General features: G+C 40.6%; 1 protein-coding gene across 1 annotated transcript in view; it reads right to left on the reverse strand.

Annotated features, from left to right (window-relative positions):
- The window catches only part of EML5 (EMAP like 5), a 1453541-nt gene that overhangs the window by 566642 nt on the left and 866959 nt on the right, over positions 1-19940 (reverse strand). Inside the window, exons 20-21 of the mRNA XM_086936634.1 lie at positions 4927-5054; positions 2817-2958 (exon numbers count right to left, since the gene is read on the reverse strand). Of these exons, the coding sequence (XP_086792760.1) occupies positions 2817-2958; positions 4927-5054 (270 nt within the window). The remainder of the gene's footprint in view (positions 1-2816; positions 2959-4926; positions 5055-19940) is intronic.

The following is a 19940-nucleotide window of genomic DNA, read 5'->3' on the forward strand; positions in this document are numbered from 1 at the left end:
TATCCATCTACGATTCTCCCCATTAGAGAAATTTTAGACGTAGGATTGATGAGCAGCATCTACACCCACAATATGAAATCCGCGCCTAGACCCTGCTTCTCCAATATTGGCCAGGAGACCCTATCAAATGCTTTCGCAGCGTCTAATAACAACAGCACCATAGGGTTTCCTTGGATTTTGGCCACATCAAATAGAGTGATTACCCGGCGGATGTGGTCTGTAGTACCCATTCCTGGGATGAAACCATGTTCAACAGGTGAGACAATTTTTGTAATAACCTTGGATAGTCTTGAGGCTAAAACGTTAGCGAAAACCTAATTGTCTGAATAAATTATTGTGATAGGGATCCTAGTTGATTCACTGGTTTTCCCTTTTTAGGGAACACTACCATCCTAGCTGACGCCCATGAATTAGGAAGAGAGTTACCCTTCTGAATGGCCAGAAATACCTCCAGTATAAAATTATTAAAGGTAGAAGTGAAACCTTTGTAAAATTCCACTGGGATAAAATCCATCCCAACGGCATTTCCAGATCCTAATTCCGACATTGCTGCTAAGATTTCATCCATTGAGATGGGTAGATCTAAGTGTTCCCGATCCTCCCTGCCCAGACTATCCATAGACACTTGATCTTAAATAGGACTCCATCCCTTTCAGATCCGTTTCAGCCATTCTTGACTTGGAAGTACTACACTGCCTCCAATTTTGATCGGGAAGCTATACTTCTCCAAATGAGGCAATGCAGGAAAGATGGAGAATGAAGGATGTCAAGACTGCTGAATGCAATCTGTCCATAAATCTGTATTCCATATTCTCCAGATCTTTCATGTGCACTTTATCCCTGTATATTTCCTGTGCTGTGTGACACCTTTCATTGCCATACATCTACAAAGAGGACTACTGGGAGTACAACTACAATAAGAATACTTTTATCATGACAACAGCAAATTTTCCACAGTCGAAGGTTGATTTTATACAGCCGGGAGGTGACTTTTCTTCATTGGCAGCTTATTTATCATTGACACCATGTCTGTTGTCAACCCACCCATCTGCTATGTAGTCAGAAATTGCTTCATAGTCTGCAAACTGTTTTTGATGTGTTCTTACACAATGAGTGGCCAACCATTTTCTTGTTTACAAACTAGAAGAAGCCACATTTTTTGGGGGCACTAGAATCTCAGAGGAGGAGGCAAAACAGCCATCCTATCAGTTTTTTGTCCCATGCTTTCTGGGCTCTAAAATGTCTGTCATGCCGATCGGTCCTACCGTTTTTCCCTCTTTTATGTTCTGAGATTAAGGGTGGCACAGGGGACAGGGTGCCTTAGCAGCATGCTCTGTGGGTTGCTAGTTTTGATGCTAAGCTGTTCCCTTTTTTGGGTCGACCAGAATGGAAATCCAGTGTCCTCTTTTTGGATGGCACTGGAGTTGCAGATGCAGAAACGTCTTCTTCCATCAAAGTGAGAGCCACTTGCCTGTCACTCTCATTCAGAGTCTTTTTTGGAAATGTGAAGCAAATTTTGCATTTTTTTGGATCATAGATGTGATGAAGGTTAACAAAACAGAAGCAAACGATGCACCACTTATTGAACATTAACACAAAAGTTATGAGGTCTGTGTCCACGGTTGTTCTTCAAATCTTCCTTTATTTATTCATAGTTAGTTTAAACATTTCAAGTTCAGTAGAACAGCCAACGCGTTTTGTCCAAAGAGATGGACTTCTTCTTTGCATATGCAAGGCACTCCTAACTGATCATGTGAGGGTATCCATGGTAGATAAAGAAAACCAGCATATGGAAATAATAAAAAAAACTCCATAACCACTCTATTTAGTCTGGATGAAACAGTATTATGTATTAATAGTAAAAACTGGACATCAAAAGTGTCCAAGCAAAAGAAATTTGTTTGGTCCCACACATATGGGGGGCTAAACCAGGAGCAATCAAGCGTTCCACACCATAATAAGTGTAAGCCGCAACAAAGTCTCGCCTCCTTTCGCGGTGTTGTCTGATGAAGGTTACCTGTACATACGGTGTGCTTGTACATCACATACATTTGTTTTTTCAATAGGTAGCACACTTTTTGAACAGGAACTGGTTTGTCTTTTTTATAGCCATCTTCAGACTCAGTCAAAAGTGAAGAGGAAAAAGCCAGCTTGCACTACCTCGCACAAAAACTCAAGTTACACTCTAAATATAGATGGAAATTATAAAAAGTGTTAAAGTTTGGAACAGAGACTGCCTAACACAGACGTTGGGTAGAAAAATCAGGGAGACTAAGCCTTAAAGGGAAAGGTGGAAGCTTTTGTCCCTCCACCTCACACTTCAAAGTGACTGGCAGGTCACATAAGGAGGTGCATACACAGCATGGAGTCTGTGGAACTTCTCAGAACTAGTTAAATCAGTAAAACAACTGATAAATACCATTATTGTACCAAGAGTACCCACCCTGACAAGCATGTACGTATATATAAGATCCAATGCTGGAAAACCAGTACAGCAAAGCAGATTTATTCGCAGAATCAGAGTCGATGTTGTCCAGCTCTGATGAAAACCAGTCACACATGGAAAGGTTGCTTGGCATAATTAGAGAAATAACCTAACCAATATATAAAGAAGCAAGGGTCAGTTAAAACTACATATAAAATTAATAAGTATATATTTTATTCTCCCTACAAAGAATCTATCCAGTAATTGCCAGACAAGTGGATGAAAACAGCCCTGTCAACGGACTGTCACAGGCTTTACAAAGGCAATCAGTGAGGTAGGAACAGAAAGGGAAATGGCAAAACATACAACTGTTGCTGTTTTGTTTTTTTACCTTTCTTGAGCTTACGAACTGCTAGCATGCAGTGGCTGGGAGACAAGTCCCAAATCCTTAGCGTCTTGTCATCGCTTACAGTGGCACAAATTGGCAAATGTGGATGCGTAGCAAGACCCCAAACCTCTCCTTCCATGTGACCCTGCAAAGAATCAAATAGTATGTAAACTAAAAGGTGCATATATCCAAACACAGTTTGCTTCTTTGCACTGCGTTTCATATGATCCAATGTCAGCACATGGTCCCCAAGCGAGCACTGCATGAAATACCAGTACATAAAAATACCACAGAACAATAAATGAGAAACAAAACATAAAACCAGTAGTGCAAATATATGCAATAGGATACAGCTATCAACACTTTGACCAAGTCTCAACAAAGCCAAATTGGCTTTGTTGACACTTAAAGGTATTGAGAGCTTATTGAACCTACAAAGTATGCTTCAAAAGAATAGAGGTTGATTATGCCACAGTATTATGCCCATCAGAATCATACTGCTCCTTTAACATGTGAGAAAAACATTTTCAAAGGCAAACTACCTTGAGGAAGATGCAAAACGTAGAACTTGGTGAGGGGCATGGTTGTTTTTGGTCTCTTCAAGTAGTGCAATCCAACGTTTTCCACATCTATGAACGTTACAATGTCTTAAATTCGATCCGCTCCTCAAGTGGGAAACTCATAGCATAATTACATGTGAATTCCAAATAAGGTCTGGGGTTATTTTCTTTTAAAGCAAATATTAACCATCTAGATTTAAAAACACAATATCTCAACCACTTTTGAATTGTTGAACCTATTTTGAACATATTTTTAGGGGGATCAACAGTTTAAATAAAATCTGGCTCTGATTATTTATGTTTTATACCAGATGAAGAAAACACCATTTTATTGTTGCAAATTAACATCATCTTCAATGTCTGACGGAACCCAGGTTGATTCCATCAAGGCTCCTAGAGCATTAATGAGTGTTCCATGCTTACCTAGTCTACTGTGTTGGAGGCCTGAACAGTGAACACCAGGTCAATTGTGTTTTCTATATTGGCAAGGCCTGAAAATCTTCCAGAGTGCTACAGACGACAGTCAGTGGTCACAATACTATTACATACTCTCCTGGTTCCTTAAAATGATTGAATAAATATTTTACAATACAGCACACTCCTGCTTTATTTCTTAGTGTAACTGTATGGTCATGCACAGCCTTCAGTACACAAAATACAACAGAAATGTCACACTATTAACCTAAATGGTTTGCATCCAACTGGCTCCAACATCTTGGGACGCGTCCTCCTCTGCATCAAAAGTAGGAAACATTGGGATTCTTTTTGATTCTGACCTTTTTCATTTCCCATGTCACTGCTGTGTTAAAGAGTGTAAATACGCATCGCCCTCTCCCCCTTTGAAAATCCTCTCACTCTTCCAAACAGACTACAGAATGGAGTTGACAATGACAAGAACCCTCCTCCTAGTGCATCTTGATTACAGTAGAATCGTCTAGTCCAGCCTCCCAAAACAACTTATTGTCAGGCCTCAAAGACCTCAGAACCAGACTTTGAAGTTCCTAAGTGGGACCACACCCAACACAAATGTAGCACATTCTGCAGGCTGCCTGTTGATACCAAGAAGAAATTCAAGGTCATGCGCAACATGTTTAATGCTTACTGGGGCAAAACCTTTGGCTTTCGACTGAAAATGGCACCTACCTAGGCCTATCCAGAGACCTTTGCTCATTGTCTACCTATCAGATCAACCAACGATCCTTCAAGAGGATGAAACATGGAGGAAGATTAGTGGCCATGCAAGGATCTGGACTGTTTTATGCTCTCAGCCCAAATTGGAGAACCTAACCCACCTGAATGCATTTCAGGACACCTTTAAAAGCTAAACTCTTCAAGCTTGCCTTTCTATCTGATCTCTCCACAAACTAGGGATATAGTTAGAAGAATACTATTAATTACCCACCCATCTGGAGTACAGCCCCCTGACAAAATGTTGGCTTACTTCACATCTTTTCCCATTGCTATAAAGTAACCAAGAAGAAAGAGAGTGCTTTATGAAAATGTTTAAAAATACATTCTCTGGTAAAATAAAATAAAACACTGTCAAGAGTTACCTGAACCAGCAGGGTAATTGGGCCACTTTTGTCCACTTCCAAAATCTCGCCATTTTTGGTGCCCACTAAAATATGCCCATGTCCTAGTGATATGGCACGTATAGAAGGGTTATCTTCTAAGAGGAGACCTGCATTGTAGGATGAAAGAGATGTTCATAAAAAGGCAATTAAATCAGGCAAACTTTTTCTTTACTAAACGTTGTGAATATGTTATTCAGTATAACAAGTATGGTTAATGTATTCAGCCTTCCAAAATAACATTTTCAATCTTAACATGAAAAGGTTCAGTATCTGTAAAACCAGTGAAATGGATGCCAGGGCCTGAGGGCCTATGTTTATGAGGGGCAGAGGTCGGTGTGTTGTAGGTTATGGCTCCAGCCCAAAGCAAGATATGTTTTATGTTCCAATATTTTTGGTATCCTAAAATAAATGTGCTCTGATTTTTCATCCAACACATTTTTTATTTGTAACTTTGCACAAAGTGCATGCTTCCTCCAGTGCCATGCTTGCCATGAACAGGGTCAGTCATCTCTGAGAACTTTGTTTACAAAGTCACGGATTGTGACAACCCATTTCAACAACCTTTAGTGCACTATATAGTAAAAAAAAAGTGAAGATGTTCCCCTTTTTTCAACTTACTCTTTGTGTAACCCAGCTACCAATTTTCACATCATCCATATTCCCCTGGAGTGGGTTCCAACCCGCCCGCCGAAAATATTGAACAATTGTGACCAATTAGCATGTTACAGTTAAAAGTCTTTATTGTGTTTGATTAATAGAAATAATTGCAAAATTACCATTTTACAACATCTCAGTCTATTTCGTCTTTCAACAATATACGCCATAAAAATATATGATTAGTCATTAGTACACATAAAAACACAAAGGTCTTAATAAAACGTAATCTTAATTAAAGCAGCTGGCTTGAGTTTTACTCACCTCTTTATGGTGGAAGAGACATGACAAAAAGTGACAAGTGCTACATTAGATCTATAGGATGAATCAACCTAAAGTCAGTCTAAATTGAAGTCAACTATAAAATACACCTGCCACGGGCAAGATAAAAGAAACAGGCTATACATCTTTGCCTATCTGGATCTTATTCACTTTATTTGGCCCAATGTTCCTGAAATGTAACCAATAAGCAGACTCGACAAGTCTGTTGAGTCTAATATGGTATCACATGATGCCAGTTCCTTTAGTGCCCAAGCGTTTAACCAAGTGGCTTATAAATTAGCAAATCAATCCCATCAGAGATGATGCTAGTGCATCATACAATTTAAAAAGGCCCAATCTGACAAAGAATGGCTATCTAAAATAGGTTTACTATAAGGGAAATAACTGCCTAAGATCTTCATGAGAACCAATGAGTCAATACATGCAACAAATATAGATATATTATTCATAAATGTGCCTAGAGTGGATATCCTGAGATCAGGAAATGTTGTCGCCCGTGTTCAATGTTTTCCAACCCATATCTCATCCTCGCAACTGCTGGAAACATTTTTAACAAGATTCAGTAAATAGCGTTATTGCAAGTTCAAGTCGATGAATAAGCTATACATTGCATACCATTTTGAATTATCGGATGGTGGCATAGTTTAGGTAAAACTGAATTAATTTTCAAGTTACTCGAATCTATGGGAAAATGTCAAATTCGCAATCAAAGCAATGCCCTAAACTAGTCCACTCTCAATATCTCAACAACTACAAGGGATAGCTTCTTGCGGGTTCACAGCATGACTATTATTGAATGCCAATACCATTTTAAACATATTGAGGAAACACAAATACATGCACTGTTTGATTGTGAAATCTCACGCCATGCATTTGTTTTGTGCCTATTTGGAATACTACACAGATCTCTTAACTTGGTATTGCTTCCATGATCATCAAAAACACACGAGTAGCGGCAGGTGGTGAAAAGGTAGCATTTACTGCACTCAACTACAAACTCGGGCACTGATTACATATAAATACCTTGGAGAATTATGGTATTAGAAAGATTTTGATTACTGGAAAACAAAGGGAGAGAGATTTTTGGATGGCCTGAAAGTGGCTGAAACACCCACGTAGACCAAGCTGTGGAGATGTACAAACAACAGTAAAAGTGTGATTTATTATGGCTATACCCGTCGTTGCCTGACGCAGTGTGTCAAGTTCTTAAAGACCTATCCCCCTAAAGATATAGACATATTTTTTCTAAGGTGTTTGCTACAGAAGTTATCTCACACACAAAGTTTATGCAAATGCTGAATGATGAAAAGTAACAGACACACCTGAGCATTGATATGAAAGCAATAGTAAAGATTCAGTGGTTTCAAGGTTAGAGAGACTGTGCGAGTCTAATTCTTATTCTGTGGTCTAAGAAATGAAGTAACAGAAACTAACACAATCTTTTTGTGTCATAATTTTTTATTGGAGTTCAAAGATAGGCAATTTCATAGGTTACAAAACAATATAATAAATATAAACCAGTATGTGACAAATTATATACACCTGTAATATATTAAGGAAGAGGAAAAAAGGAGGGAAAGGGGAAAAAGGAGAAGGGAAAAAAGCTATATATAGGGAGGGAAAGAAAAGAGAATTCGAATTTCAGGAATCGCAAAGAAAGGGAGTCCACACCTGCTGAAATATTTGTTCTCGGTAGAAACTAACACAATCTTGACAGAGTGCATTGCTTGTTGCCTTTAGACTCTACCAACCACGAAAAAGGAACTATGTATGAGGCATATGCTATGCAATTACACATTTTTCAAAACAACATTCTGGATAATTTAGACAACCCAATGTACAATTGAGACAACTGATTTCACCCATGATGCACTCCTATTTGGTGCATGCAGCATATCAAGTTGTCCCTATACATTAGTTGGCATTAGAAAAATGGGCTAGTAGCAATATATTCCTTGTGATCCAAGTGAGATTTTTTTAAAGAACTAAATGAACAAGGTACTTGTGGTCGGTAATGCCTTATCTGGTAGCAGTAGCAGCTGGTGTCTGCTGAGCACCTTCTCCTTTTGTGTGTTTAAAGGGTTGAATGGATCTTTGTTGCTGAGGTTGTTGATGGTACTTCTGAGCAAACTAAAGGGCTTGAGCCATCTGTTGTTGGTACACTGTGCCTGTGTGGTGTATATACCCCGTATATTTTAAGGGCCACAGCTTCAAGCGAATCTAGCTCAGGTTCCAAGCGTTACATCCCGTCTTACATCCCGTCCTCCACATATGCCTCCAAAAGGAACATTTTATATCCTCTGCTGTCTCTCAGGTTTTATGTCAGTAGCCATGAGGAGTAAAGAAGGGTAAGATCATGAAAACAGCCTTGTACAGCTAAGTCTGCTGAATCAACTGCAGCAATAAAGAACTGATGTGAGACTTGGAGGTGAATGAGATCTAAGGAAAAGTGGGTCCTGTTCAGGAGTCCTATACTACTGCTGCTATATTGATGGAGCAGATTTTGCTGAAGCTGGGGTAAGAAGCAATTCCATTGCTGGCTCCAAGAGATTTGTGCTAAGGGGAAGTATGGAATAAGCAGCCATACAATCACGCAAAGTCTTGAAGCCAGGCGAAGACTTAAGTCTTTGAGTTTGACATAGGAATAGGGATATTATGCCTCTTAGCCCCTCTCATCAATACTTAGTTGAAAATGAATTGCCTAAGGAAGCATGAAAAGACCCGGAACATCCCAAAGATTTAGACTACCTTATAGACTTGTACCAGCAGGGGATCTAGAATGATGAGATTTAGAGTGATAGTAACATATGTTGCATCTGTGTGATCTGCAATGCATATTTCTAGAACATCGTCTGGGTGTGATGGATCTTCTTCGAGACAATCTTAGAGTTCTACTAGGCATTACAAGAATCTTAGGTAACTGTTCAACAGCTGGTAGGGGGCATCACAGGTGCAGCAGCCATGGGTGGGGCAGGCTCAGTAGGCAGATAACACGCTGCAGGTATCACAGACTGTGGAAGAGATGACTCTCCATGCTCAGGTAACACAGAGGAAATGGATGAAAGGGCCACTGCTAAGGAGTAAATCATAATCAGGCAAACGTGGAACCTTCCTCTTTTCCAGCTTGCAGATTAATTCTGCAGAAAGATGAAATGATCTGCTTCCTAAGGAGTACTTTGATGTAGACTGTTCCTCAACATCAGACAGCCTGTGATAGTGGCTTCCTTGTCCTCTGTGTTGAAATCTTCCTTCTCTATGTATCGCTTCTTGAAGTCAGACCAGGGAGTACCTTCAATGTTATGGTTCTTAATTTTGACAGGGTTCATCGTTTTTTCTTGCTTTGTGATCTTTCCCTGGCTCACCCATGCAGGGAACCTCGTAAAAGGCAGAGGGAGCAGAGGTAGTCATGGTACACTCTCCATGTCCCTCAGGTTGTCTATACTTCTCACCTTTGTTGTTCCTCTTTTTATGTATCAAATCTTATTATTTTTTTTAAAACGAAACAAAGTAAAGCATTACATTGCATACAGTGGTTCACAATACAGCTGTCTTTGCTTACACGAGTGATATACGTTATAATTTCAAATGCCACCTAACCTAGGCCATAATAAGCCCACCATCTCGCCCCCAATTTGTACAGTTTTCTGAGGACATCCTCATGCTCCATAGATGGGCTCTAACTGTTTCCAGAACGCCAGTCAGCTAAGGAGGGAGGACCTACAAAGTTCCATTGTCTGGCAAAATCTCATTTCCCAATCACATTGCCAATCCACACCAGGCTGTAATCACCACGGGCTCCACCCAGATCTTCAAGGAGCCCTAAAAGAGCAAGTTGTGGCAAAAGGTCTATCAATCTGCCAAGGACTCCTGACATAGTGGTGAAAATTCTTTGCCAGTACCTCAATATACCTGGGTAGACCCCACACCATATGGAAGAGATCCCCATTAGCTTCGGTGCAATGTTAACATTTTGGTTCAGGTAGTCTGTGGGCCTGCTGCCAGTGCATATGGTAGGTTAAGAGGGAAGTATTTAAGTTGAATAAGGTGCAATTTCACTGAAATGACAAAGGAATGTGGGGCCACCCAGGAATGTTTCCAGTCACGATCATCTAGTGGGCCTAGACACCCTTCCCAGGGTGCCCTCAGTCCCAACATGAGATTAGTGGAATTGATAACCAGTGATTTATAAATTTGAAAAATCCCCCCTTCCCTAAAGGACCCATAAGTACCTTTGCCCCGAGTGGACTATGATAGGGAAAAACAGGGAGAGACTCCTGCTGGCATGAGAGAGCATGGCACAATGGTAGATGACAATAGAACTAGGAATTTTGTAAATCAAATTCCGCTTGAAGCTCTTGGAAAGACTTAATTTGTGCCCATCCCCATACATCCCTCACCGTCAATATTCCAACAGGGTCCCAGCTATGAAATACCATGAGTCGCTCAGAATGTGCTATGCAGTGGTCTCTAGGGTTCACTCACGGTCCCATCTAACCCACGACCGAGCTGACCTTAAGTCCAGCAGGAGCACCTGATAACCTCCTGGAGGGCCTGTGAGATAGGTGTGCCATATAGAAGTTGCAAGATATTGTCTTGACCAAGCAGTGCCACTTCCCCTTGGAAAGTGAGATCCTCAAATCCACCATTCAGCCAGTTATTCAGAATCTAGGGTTTGTGCCAGCCAATAGTAGAGACGCACATCTGCTATGGCCAGCCCACCATTGAATGTGGACTGCACACATTTATCGAAAGCTATTCAAGTGGATTGGTTCCACGCACATATTCTGGATGTCAGTTTGAGGAGGACCCAGCACTGCAAAAAAGCAATAGGAAGTTCTGTAGAACTTAAAGCACTCACGGAGGACCATCATTTTGAACAGGGCAACCTTGTCTAGAATGATAAGTAGTCACGTGGACCACTTGTTTAGATCATTCAGAGCTTTGAACAGTAGTGGTCGCAAGTTAGAGCTCTGAGTCAAACCAGGCTTTAGGTCAATATATGTTTCTAAGTATTGGAAACTGAGACGACGTATGAGCACACACAACTGCTAATTCTCGCCAGTGCTGTTGCCTTTCAAGGGGACCAGGAATAATTTGTACCAAAAAACTCAGAGACCGGATGCTTCCCCATAAGCCTCAAGAATCTGAATGAGATGAGTCCTGCAATGGATGGATGAGACTGAAAAAGTATATTTTGTATAACCACAGTTTCCTTTGCTGTGAACAGGTATGCAGTGTTATGAATCCTAAGAAACTCTAGGTGCAAGTTAACTATGCAAGTTAATTACTCCATGCTCTCATAGCAGAGTGCACAGCCGTAGACTTTAGGATGCTAGGTTGCCCCATGACCTTCCAACCATGTTGGAAAAGTTCATATGATTCTCGCTCTTAGTGACAAGCATCAGTGCTTTTAATAAAATTATGTGTAGTTATTACTTATGTGCTAAGCAACAGGATAAAGCTGTTGAAATTAATACTTATAAATATATATAAATCTTCTCTAAGTGTAGTACTTTTGTGTGTGATAGTTTAAAGTACAATATTAGATTTGAATTACCACTGCATCCCGACCCCCTACAAGGGACTGTTAGTAACCTAGAAAGCACAGCCACCACATCAACAGGTATGTTGAGAGGGGTTGTGTGAGGATACAACAATTTGGACTTTCATGCTAAAGCGTTGGTATGATGAACCAAGTTCAGGGACCTATGGGTGCGAAAGTCAAACCTTGTAGAACTAAGCCAGAGCCTTAGTTTATGCAACATATTTTCCTCTATCACCACCCCCTAGTCAAAGCCCCAGGACTGGGCATCATACCGAAACCACATCATCAGTGAATCTATAGTCCGAGCAAATCACTGTGGTAAAAAGGGGAAATCTGTCTGGTGCCTTTGCCAAATTGGAAACTTAGGCAAGAGGGCTCATTCACTTGAACCTGGGCTTGTGGTTCGGACATCTGATATGAACCTAGGATCAAACTCCAGTTTCAGCAGCACCCCTTCAAGGAATGTCCAGTCCAGACAATCAAAAGGCTTTTCTGAAATTGATAAGCAGTCAGACACTGGAACATTGCAAGGACTGAGAATGTGCAAGGGCTATGTGAATTTTGAACATTCAGTGTCTCATACTGTTAGGTGGGATAAAGCCACATTGATCTGGATGAACTGGATGCATCAGCATCTGGAGGACCTTCTTAGCCAGAACCTTGACAAAGTGTGATCTCTGTGTTTAAAAGACATCACTCATTCTTGGAGATCAGGTGATATGAGGCACATTGGTCTGGCGGTCAGCCCGACTCGTATAGTATCACAAAGTGCTGGTCCTCTTGAAGCCTATGTAGCCTTATCTTCTCCCTGTCCTTTAAAGTCCTCCTAAAGACTTAACACAATTCACAGAACTTGGTTGATGAGATTCAGGAAGGTACATAATACAGACTGTGCAAGGATGTGTTTAAGCTTTGAATCTTCCACACATGGGACACTTCACAAACAGGGGTGGCATTTTGTGAATGAAAAAAATATTTTTTAGAAAGAAAATGCAGTGCTGTCTGTGGAGAATTCAAGCAAAGGTGTTTTCAAAAGGTTTGGAAAGATGTTCAAAGCAAACAAACTTATAAAGGTTTTAGCTCATTGCTCCAGGATCCTGTCAGCAGAAGCCAGAAGGTGGCAATTGTGTACATAGACAAAAAACCCTGAATATGTTTTCTTCATAGCACACAATCTTAACCCCTTTTGCAGGCGGTTTATTTAAGTCAGATACGTTTGTGTGCAGTAGAGTCAATAGCTTTTCAAACTTGTTTGCAGTATTGAGTTCACCTGATTAGAATTATGATTGGTGGAGTGGTAACTTGAGAAGCTGGACAGAGCACAGGAACATTACCTGCTTGATAAGATGGGCTACAAGGCAAGAGTTGTGGTCTGATTGGAACCTCATTGTGTAATGCCCTGATTAGAATTATTGTTGCATGAAGTGATCAGGAGAATTATATACAGTGCAGTCAAAATCTCATTTAATTCAGTGCAAGGGTGTCATGGACGGTGAAAGAATAAAAGAATACGTATTTATTTAGACTGTGGCACTGAACTACAAAAGTTAGATTTTAGACCTGACCGATTTTAAAATGTATGATTATACCAAATATCAGTCAGTCATGTACACCAATTACCCACTGAGTAGTGCCACATTTAGTAGTAGTACCGGTGGTGCCAGTTCATGCACGTCAATTCTTGTAGTTGGAGGGGTCACCATACGACAAAATTGAGTCTCAAGCGTGATTGTTACAGAGAACCGGTTTGGCCACCTCTGCTCACGGTTGGTAGACAATGCCCCAAGCATACTGACAATACTTCAACAATCGTGCAAATACAAATAATCAGTTATGTGGTGGAGACTCTTAGTACATATCATGTTAACAATGAGATGGTCAAGAGATACATCCCAGTAGACATGGATGGCATCTAACAGATTACCTAGGTCTCTGGTTTATAAGAATATAGGGGTCCATTAGGATGACGGGCGGACTTTGCCCGCCCGTCATCCTATCGTAAATCGGGACCGCCCGCCATAAGGGCGGGGGTCCCGGGGGTGCCATTAGGATGTGCCCGCCACAGTGGCGGGCACATCCTTATTTTCAGCATTGTGGCGGGCGGTGCTCTCTGCACCGCCCGCCACAGTGCTGAAAATGCACTTTCACATTTTCATTTGCAAAGCGGCAGGCAATGCGCGGTGCCTGCCGCTTTGCAAATGAAAATGAAGGGGGGTACCACAGGTACCCCCCATGTGCACCCCCCCACCTGTACTTCACTCTGGGGGCCCGCAGGGGGCCCCCAGAGTGCAGACCACAAGCCTTTCCTTGGCGGCAGCGCCGCCGCGGAAAGGCATCTAACAATGCCCATGGTAATATTGCGGGTGGTGTCTAACAGACACCGCCTCCATGTTACTCGTTTTCTGCCCCGGCCGCTAGGCGACCTTGGCGGAAAACAGGCGGGCGGTATTTTGCACCGCCACCTTCCCCTCCGCCATCCTAATATGGCGGGGGGATTTGGGCTTGCAATGTCGGGCGGTTTGCCTCCGCCAGGCCGGCGGTGGCCACCGCCAGCCTGGCGGAGGCAAACCGCCCGACATCGTAATGGACCCCATAGTGTTATAAAAGTAAGTGTAGAATAAGTAACCATTGAATAAAAGATGAGATCCGGGTTGGAAATAGGTTAGAGTAATTGATGCATCTGAAGGAGAGAATTTGTACTGAAAAGAAATCTTGAAGAGGACAGGAGCCAGTTGGTTTATCCTTTAAATCATCTCTGTGCTGATTAGAATAGAGTATCATGTAGGCAGTGCTAATCAACCCACATTGACCATCCTATTCCAAAGGAATATTTGTGATAAAATCATCAAGAGAACGCCAGATCTTCTGAGAAATGTTGGGGTTGCCTGAGAGGGAATCTTGGGAGTTATGAACCTTATGATATAAGTGACCCAGGACCACAAAGAACTGGAGGAGATATGGTTGGCTGATTTCCATTCTCTAAGAATTAGTTTGATTGCCATGGTCAAAATAAGATTAAGGAAGAATATATCAGTTTTAAGTAGGTGAAAAGCTGCATGGATCAGCCGTGGACTCAAGACAACAGTTGGAAAATCTTGTTTAGCAGTGGATTTGACTATACTTGGGAGTTTGCATGTTATTCCATCCCAATATGGTTTAATTTGTGAAAAAAACATGGAACAAATGTTCTGGATCTAAACATGTAGCTTTATAGTTCCAGCACTTGTCTGTGTCTGTAAATTGTAATTTTAAAATCGGACTGGGGTACAGTATACAGGATGTATCAACACTAATTTTGTTTGAATTAAAGAGTGCCCGATTTATGACGTAAAACCTTATTAGAGCTTAAATTCCAAGTCACATCTGACGATGATTTTTTGTCTAATCTAATAAATTTCTTAGCCCATTCAACTTGAATTGGGGGTGGAATTTGGATGCATAAATATTGATGAATTTGTAAATCTTTGATGTCAAATGACCTGATGAACACTAAGATTTAAGTTGGTGAAATAGTTCTCTCTTTGAGAGGACCTAGTTTGGAAATGTTTGCCTTTATGTTCAAGAACACATGAAGGCATGTTTTAGGGATGTATTTTGATTGGAGTTCTGAAAATCAAAGCGAACCTGAAAAGCTACATAGTTATATATGTTTAGACAGATCCCTTTACTTTGCCTATTTTGGACCCAGAGATGAGGAATTTACTCTTTTTTTAAAATTTGTATTCCAAAGAGAGAGGAATATTGATTGAGATACTGGAACTGACATTTTTCTGACCACTATTCTTAAAGCTTTAATTGTATCCAATATTACTGGTTTTGGAATGTGAAGTATCAAAATAGGAACTTTTTAGAATAGAGGAAATCTAAAAGGGGCAACAAACTGGTTGTTCAATATGTAGCCAATGATGATGAAGTATACACTCTTCTATGAGCCAAAGGGCTCCTTGAACAGTTTGAAAGGCCATTTGATAATTAAACCAATTCGGAAATTTGAAGCCACTCTCTAAGTAATTTAGTTGAACTTTTTTTTTTTACAATAGTCTCACTTTTTTGTTGCTCCTTAACAATTGTTGCATACTCTTGCCAATTGTAGAGAAGAAGGATTTCGATAACTGAATGGGTATCATAGTAGAAATAAAATTATTAAGTGGTGTGCTAATAATTTTTAAAGTTTTCTGCCTTGTCCCACCACAATATGTACTTGGGGACCAAGAGGTCAAATGATCTTTAATGTTCTCAATTGTTTTTGTTCATTGTAGTTTACTGATTCATCCAGATCACTGCAGAAACAAAACTCCTCAGTAATGTAATTAGGTTCCCAGAGAAGTACAGAGTTATTTTAGTGACAAAAGAAGGCAAAGCAGATTTAAATGTAAAACATCTGTTTTATTTTTGTTTAGACAATACCCAGCTACTTTAGAGCAGTTGTTGTTAACCTGTGGCCCAGGGATCCAAGAGGGTCCACGACAACTACCCAGGGGATACGCGACTGCTTTAGAAAATGAAATTATATTAAGAGATTAATAAAGTTTATATAAAGTAACAAAATCTAAAGTTGAATATTTTAGAATTTTTCATAAATGTGATGAATTTGAAACTCATAGCAAAAAAATAACTTGCTGTCCCGAAATTGATTCCTGGGAGCACTGTAAATGCATCATTTGTTTCTTTGTTTGAGTGCGTTTCTGTATTTTTGAGTATTGCTTTAAGGTTCAAATAATTAAAATTCCTTAATCCTGGGTCCTTTGCTTCCAGTAATGACTCAGTGGGGGTTTCCAGATTCCAATCATAATTCAGTGAGGGTGCCCAAATTCCAGTAATGATGAAGTGGGAGTCCACAGAAGTTAAAAGGTTAAAAACCACTGCTTTAGAGAATTGATTAATGTTATCTATTATTTCAAGGATTGCGTCTTCTGTGTGCTCTGAATATTAGAATGTCATCAGTCTATGCCGCAGTTTTAAAGAAGGCTGCGATAAAACAAAAGCCTTTAATATTATGTGATTTATTTAGAAGATGTATGAGTGAGTTGAAGGCAAAGAGAAACAAAAACATAGATAGGACACACCCCTGGTGTCTACCCTGACTCAGTGTAACTTCTCTGCTATATAGAAGAAGGTGACTATATGTTGTCTTGAAGGAGAAATTTAACAAAGGACCATGTTATGCTATGGCCTTTGTGAACATTGTAAACTGCATGGTTAAGACCTTACACTTATTTACACGCAATCTCATTCAATTGGGAGTACAAAGACACACAGTGGATAAGGCATTGTAGTAATTGCATTTTGCTGTACTGATGATTCTGTTCATTCCCTGGCTATAATGTATGTCACTAGACCATGAAGTCCATTCCATTTAGCATAAATGTGCTGTTTATAGGTATCTAGCAAAGAGGGCAGTGCTTAAGTTGGTTAAGATGTAGAAAAAAAATATAAGTGCCCGGGCTCTTGTCAGGAGGCCACTGCAGCTTGCCCAACACATTGCCTCTGCCATGCTGCCAATGATAGTAACAACACAAATACTAACCATCACACTCTTTCAAGTGTGACAATTCAGACTATTTCAGGCCCCAAAAGCTATAAGAATGGATTGGGCAGCAGGTAATAGTCATTTTTAATATTTACTGAATGAATAATTACCTGTTGTTGTCTTCAGCTCCAAATTAGCCAGACAAAGCCCCCTTGTGGCAGCTGTTACAAGCGCCGATGTTGGGAATTAAGTGCCGGTGTCAAGCACCAGAAATCACCGGCTCAAAATAAGCACTGAGAGTGGGGGTAAAAGGCACACTCATAAAACTTGGGACATATCAAATACTTGCAAATGTAACCTAAACATCAAAGCCTACTTTAAGGCTGTTTTAGTCCAGTTCTGCACAGACGCTAACTTGATTCCACTCAACAGCCAGTCCAATGACCACTGGAGTACCCAGGGTTTCAATGTTGCCACTTTCTTTTCAACACATGTATCTGTCGGCTATCTCCCATCATCAAAACATTCTGATTCACATGCACGAGCTATGGAACAATATCAATCGTATAAAGCCTCTCTCATTGTCAAATCAATTCCATAATTAAGGAATCAAACACCAAGCAACATCATCTTAATCAAGGTTAACATCACTGGCTTTCCCAAATAAATATTTGGTGGGATCCTGCATGTGCTTTCTCAACCTGAGTGTCTCAACGGCCTTGACCCTGCGCTGCCATCCTTCTCGGTTCATTGCTGCACCTTGCCCAAAGCACAGTGGGCAAATTACTATGCACTCGGACCACCGACCACACCACATTTTGACTTACATTAGCTTTTTATCAAGTGCCTCATATGTTTCAATGTTCACTACATTGTCAACAGAGAAATATACAGGGATGATCTTGAATACCTACAATCAAAGTTGGTTAAATACCTCCTTGAACAATAGTCTTTCACCAGCAACTGCATACTGCCTTTGCCAATCCTAAGCACTGGAACAATAAGTTTCTCCTTTCTCTTTAGAAACCGTAAAGTGATGGAACATATTCCTCACACCATATATAAGATGCTAAACTTAAGAAAAATCCTCAAACCGGGCTGTTTCTGTAGACATCTCCACAAATGTTCCCCTTCAACAGGCTCTGAGCAACGTAACCAATAGCTATCATAGCAAGATACTCATTGCCGAACACCCTCTACCTCCTCACACCCAAAACCTTCTCTACATACAGTTCCTACACTTTATGACTGCAAACATGAACTTCGAGCAACAGAAGATTGAACTTTTGGGGAAATTTATATGGCTGCTGTTGGAGGTAGCTGTCATGTCCTTCATGCAATCTGTGACTAGGTTTCCACTATACCGAAACAGGAGAATTCAGAAATCATCAGGAATAACATTGGCTCATCTTTGACACCAGGTTTAAGTAAAAAGAGAACATCATAATGAGAAAAATAAAACAGAAATTAATAAAATCGGTTGAGGGGTTTAAAAGATTAAAGAAATGAAAATATGCCCCATTGAAGTTACAAGATTAAGTTGTATTGCAAATGTAAACTTTGTCACAGTTTTCTAAAAAGGCCCAAACAGTACCTGGCACTTTTTAAAATATATTTTTACTAATTTTATATTTATATGTAATAGTGTATATCAAACGTTTCCCTTTTCATCCAAGACATTACCAATCATATTTTGCAAAACAAATGCCATGTGTTACATACCACCAAACAACCTCAAATCATTTTAAACTAATAAAACATGCACTTTTAGTCCAGTTATCTCACTGTCTATCCTGTAGTCAGCCTTTAAGGTTCCCAGGAATGAATGCCACCTATCTGACTTTCCCATGCACCATAAACCTCGCCTACAGGTAGACTGCATTTGATTAATCTGCCAGGAGGGATTGTTCTCCCTGCGCCAAAAGTGATACTACGTCCAATGGTTTCCTCTCTGCCAGCCATGCACATCCCAGCATTATCTCGAGTGAGCTCTACTTTTTTTTAAGTCATCTCTATGTCATTGTATTCAATTTGTCCCCATCCTCCCATTCAATAATTCCCCAAGTCTCATGCATTCTACCTTTTGCAGTCACACAGGCATGCTTAAAATGTAATCTTCTGGGCCCATACTGTAAATGTTACGCTAATTTTTCATCCCTCCTAACATTTTCATTGAATCTTTTTCTGCAGTGACCCCCTCCCCTATATCCTTGATCCAACTATTGACTGTTGGAGGTCTGGCTAAAAGCCAGTGTATAGCAACTCTTCGTTTTGTCAGAACCATGCCTAACAATGTAAATTGTACATTTCTGTTCATCTTCCCTTTTTTGTTTTTTGTTCTGAGTCTGAGAAAAGTGTTTAGACTTGGGAAGCACCAAGCACCCCCTACTCCACCCAAGCTCACTCAAAATATTCTCCCAAAGGACTTGTATAATCCGACAACTCCAGGTGATATGGATAACGTTGGCTTCCCCTTCAAGGCATTATGGGCAGTTAGAAGACCACCCAGGATAAATTTTGTGTATTTGAGTTAGGAAATAGGTAGCATGAACATTCTTATGAACAGGTTTGAAGCATGCATTGCTCTATATCACTTTGATTTCCATGCACACTTTATTCCATTCTGCTTCCGTGACAGTCTCCAAGGCACACTTTTGCCACTTATCCTGCACCTTTTTCGGATTCTGTGGGCATGCATTGCTCTATGGGCCTAATTACGATGGTGGTCGGACAAGCGTCTGACTGCCATCATTTAGATGGAGAAACCATCCAACAACGAGAGGGCAGTTCCGCGTTGCCCATTAGGCTACGACTGCTGTGCAGGCGGTCATAAAATGCTGTTTTTTAGTGCGTCTGTGCTGCAGCTCAGGAAAAGGGCCACAGCACAAGTGACACTTGACAAATGCATTTTGTGCACATCCATGCACCATGTGCCAGGATGTGTGCAAAGTCCCTTTCTGCCTACCTTTACATGGCAGTTGCATCCCTTATGGCGGTGCCCCTGCAGGCACCACCCTCATTGTAGGGATTACAGTCAGACCC

The sequence above is a fragment of the Lissotriton vulgaris genome, chromosome 9, assembly GCF_964263255.1.
Source record: "Lissotriton vulgaris chromosome 9, aLisVul1.2, whole genome shotgun sequence".
NCBI lineage: Eukaryota > Metazoa > Chordata > Amphibia > Caudata > Salamandridae > Lissotriton > Lissotriton vulgaris.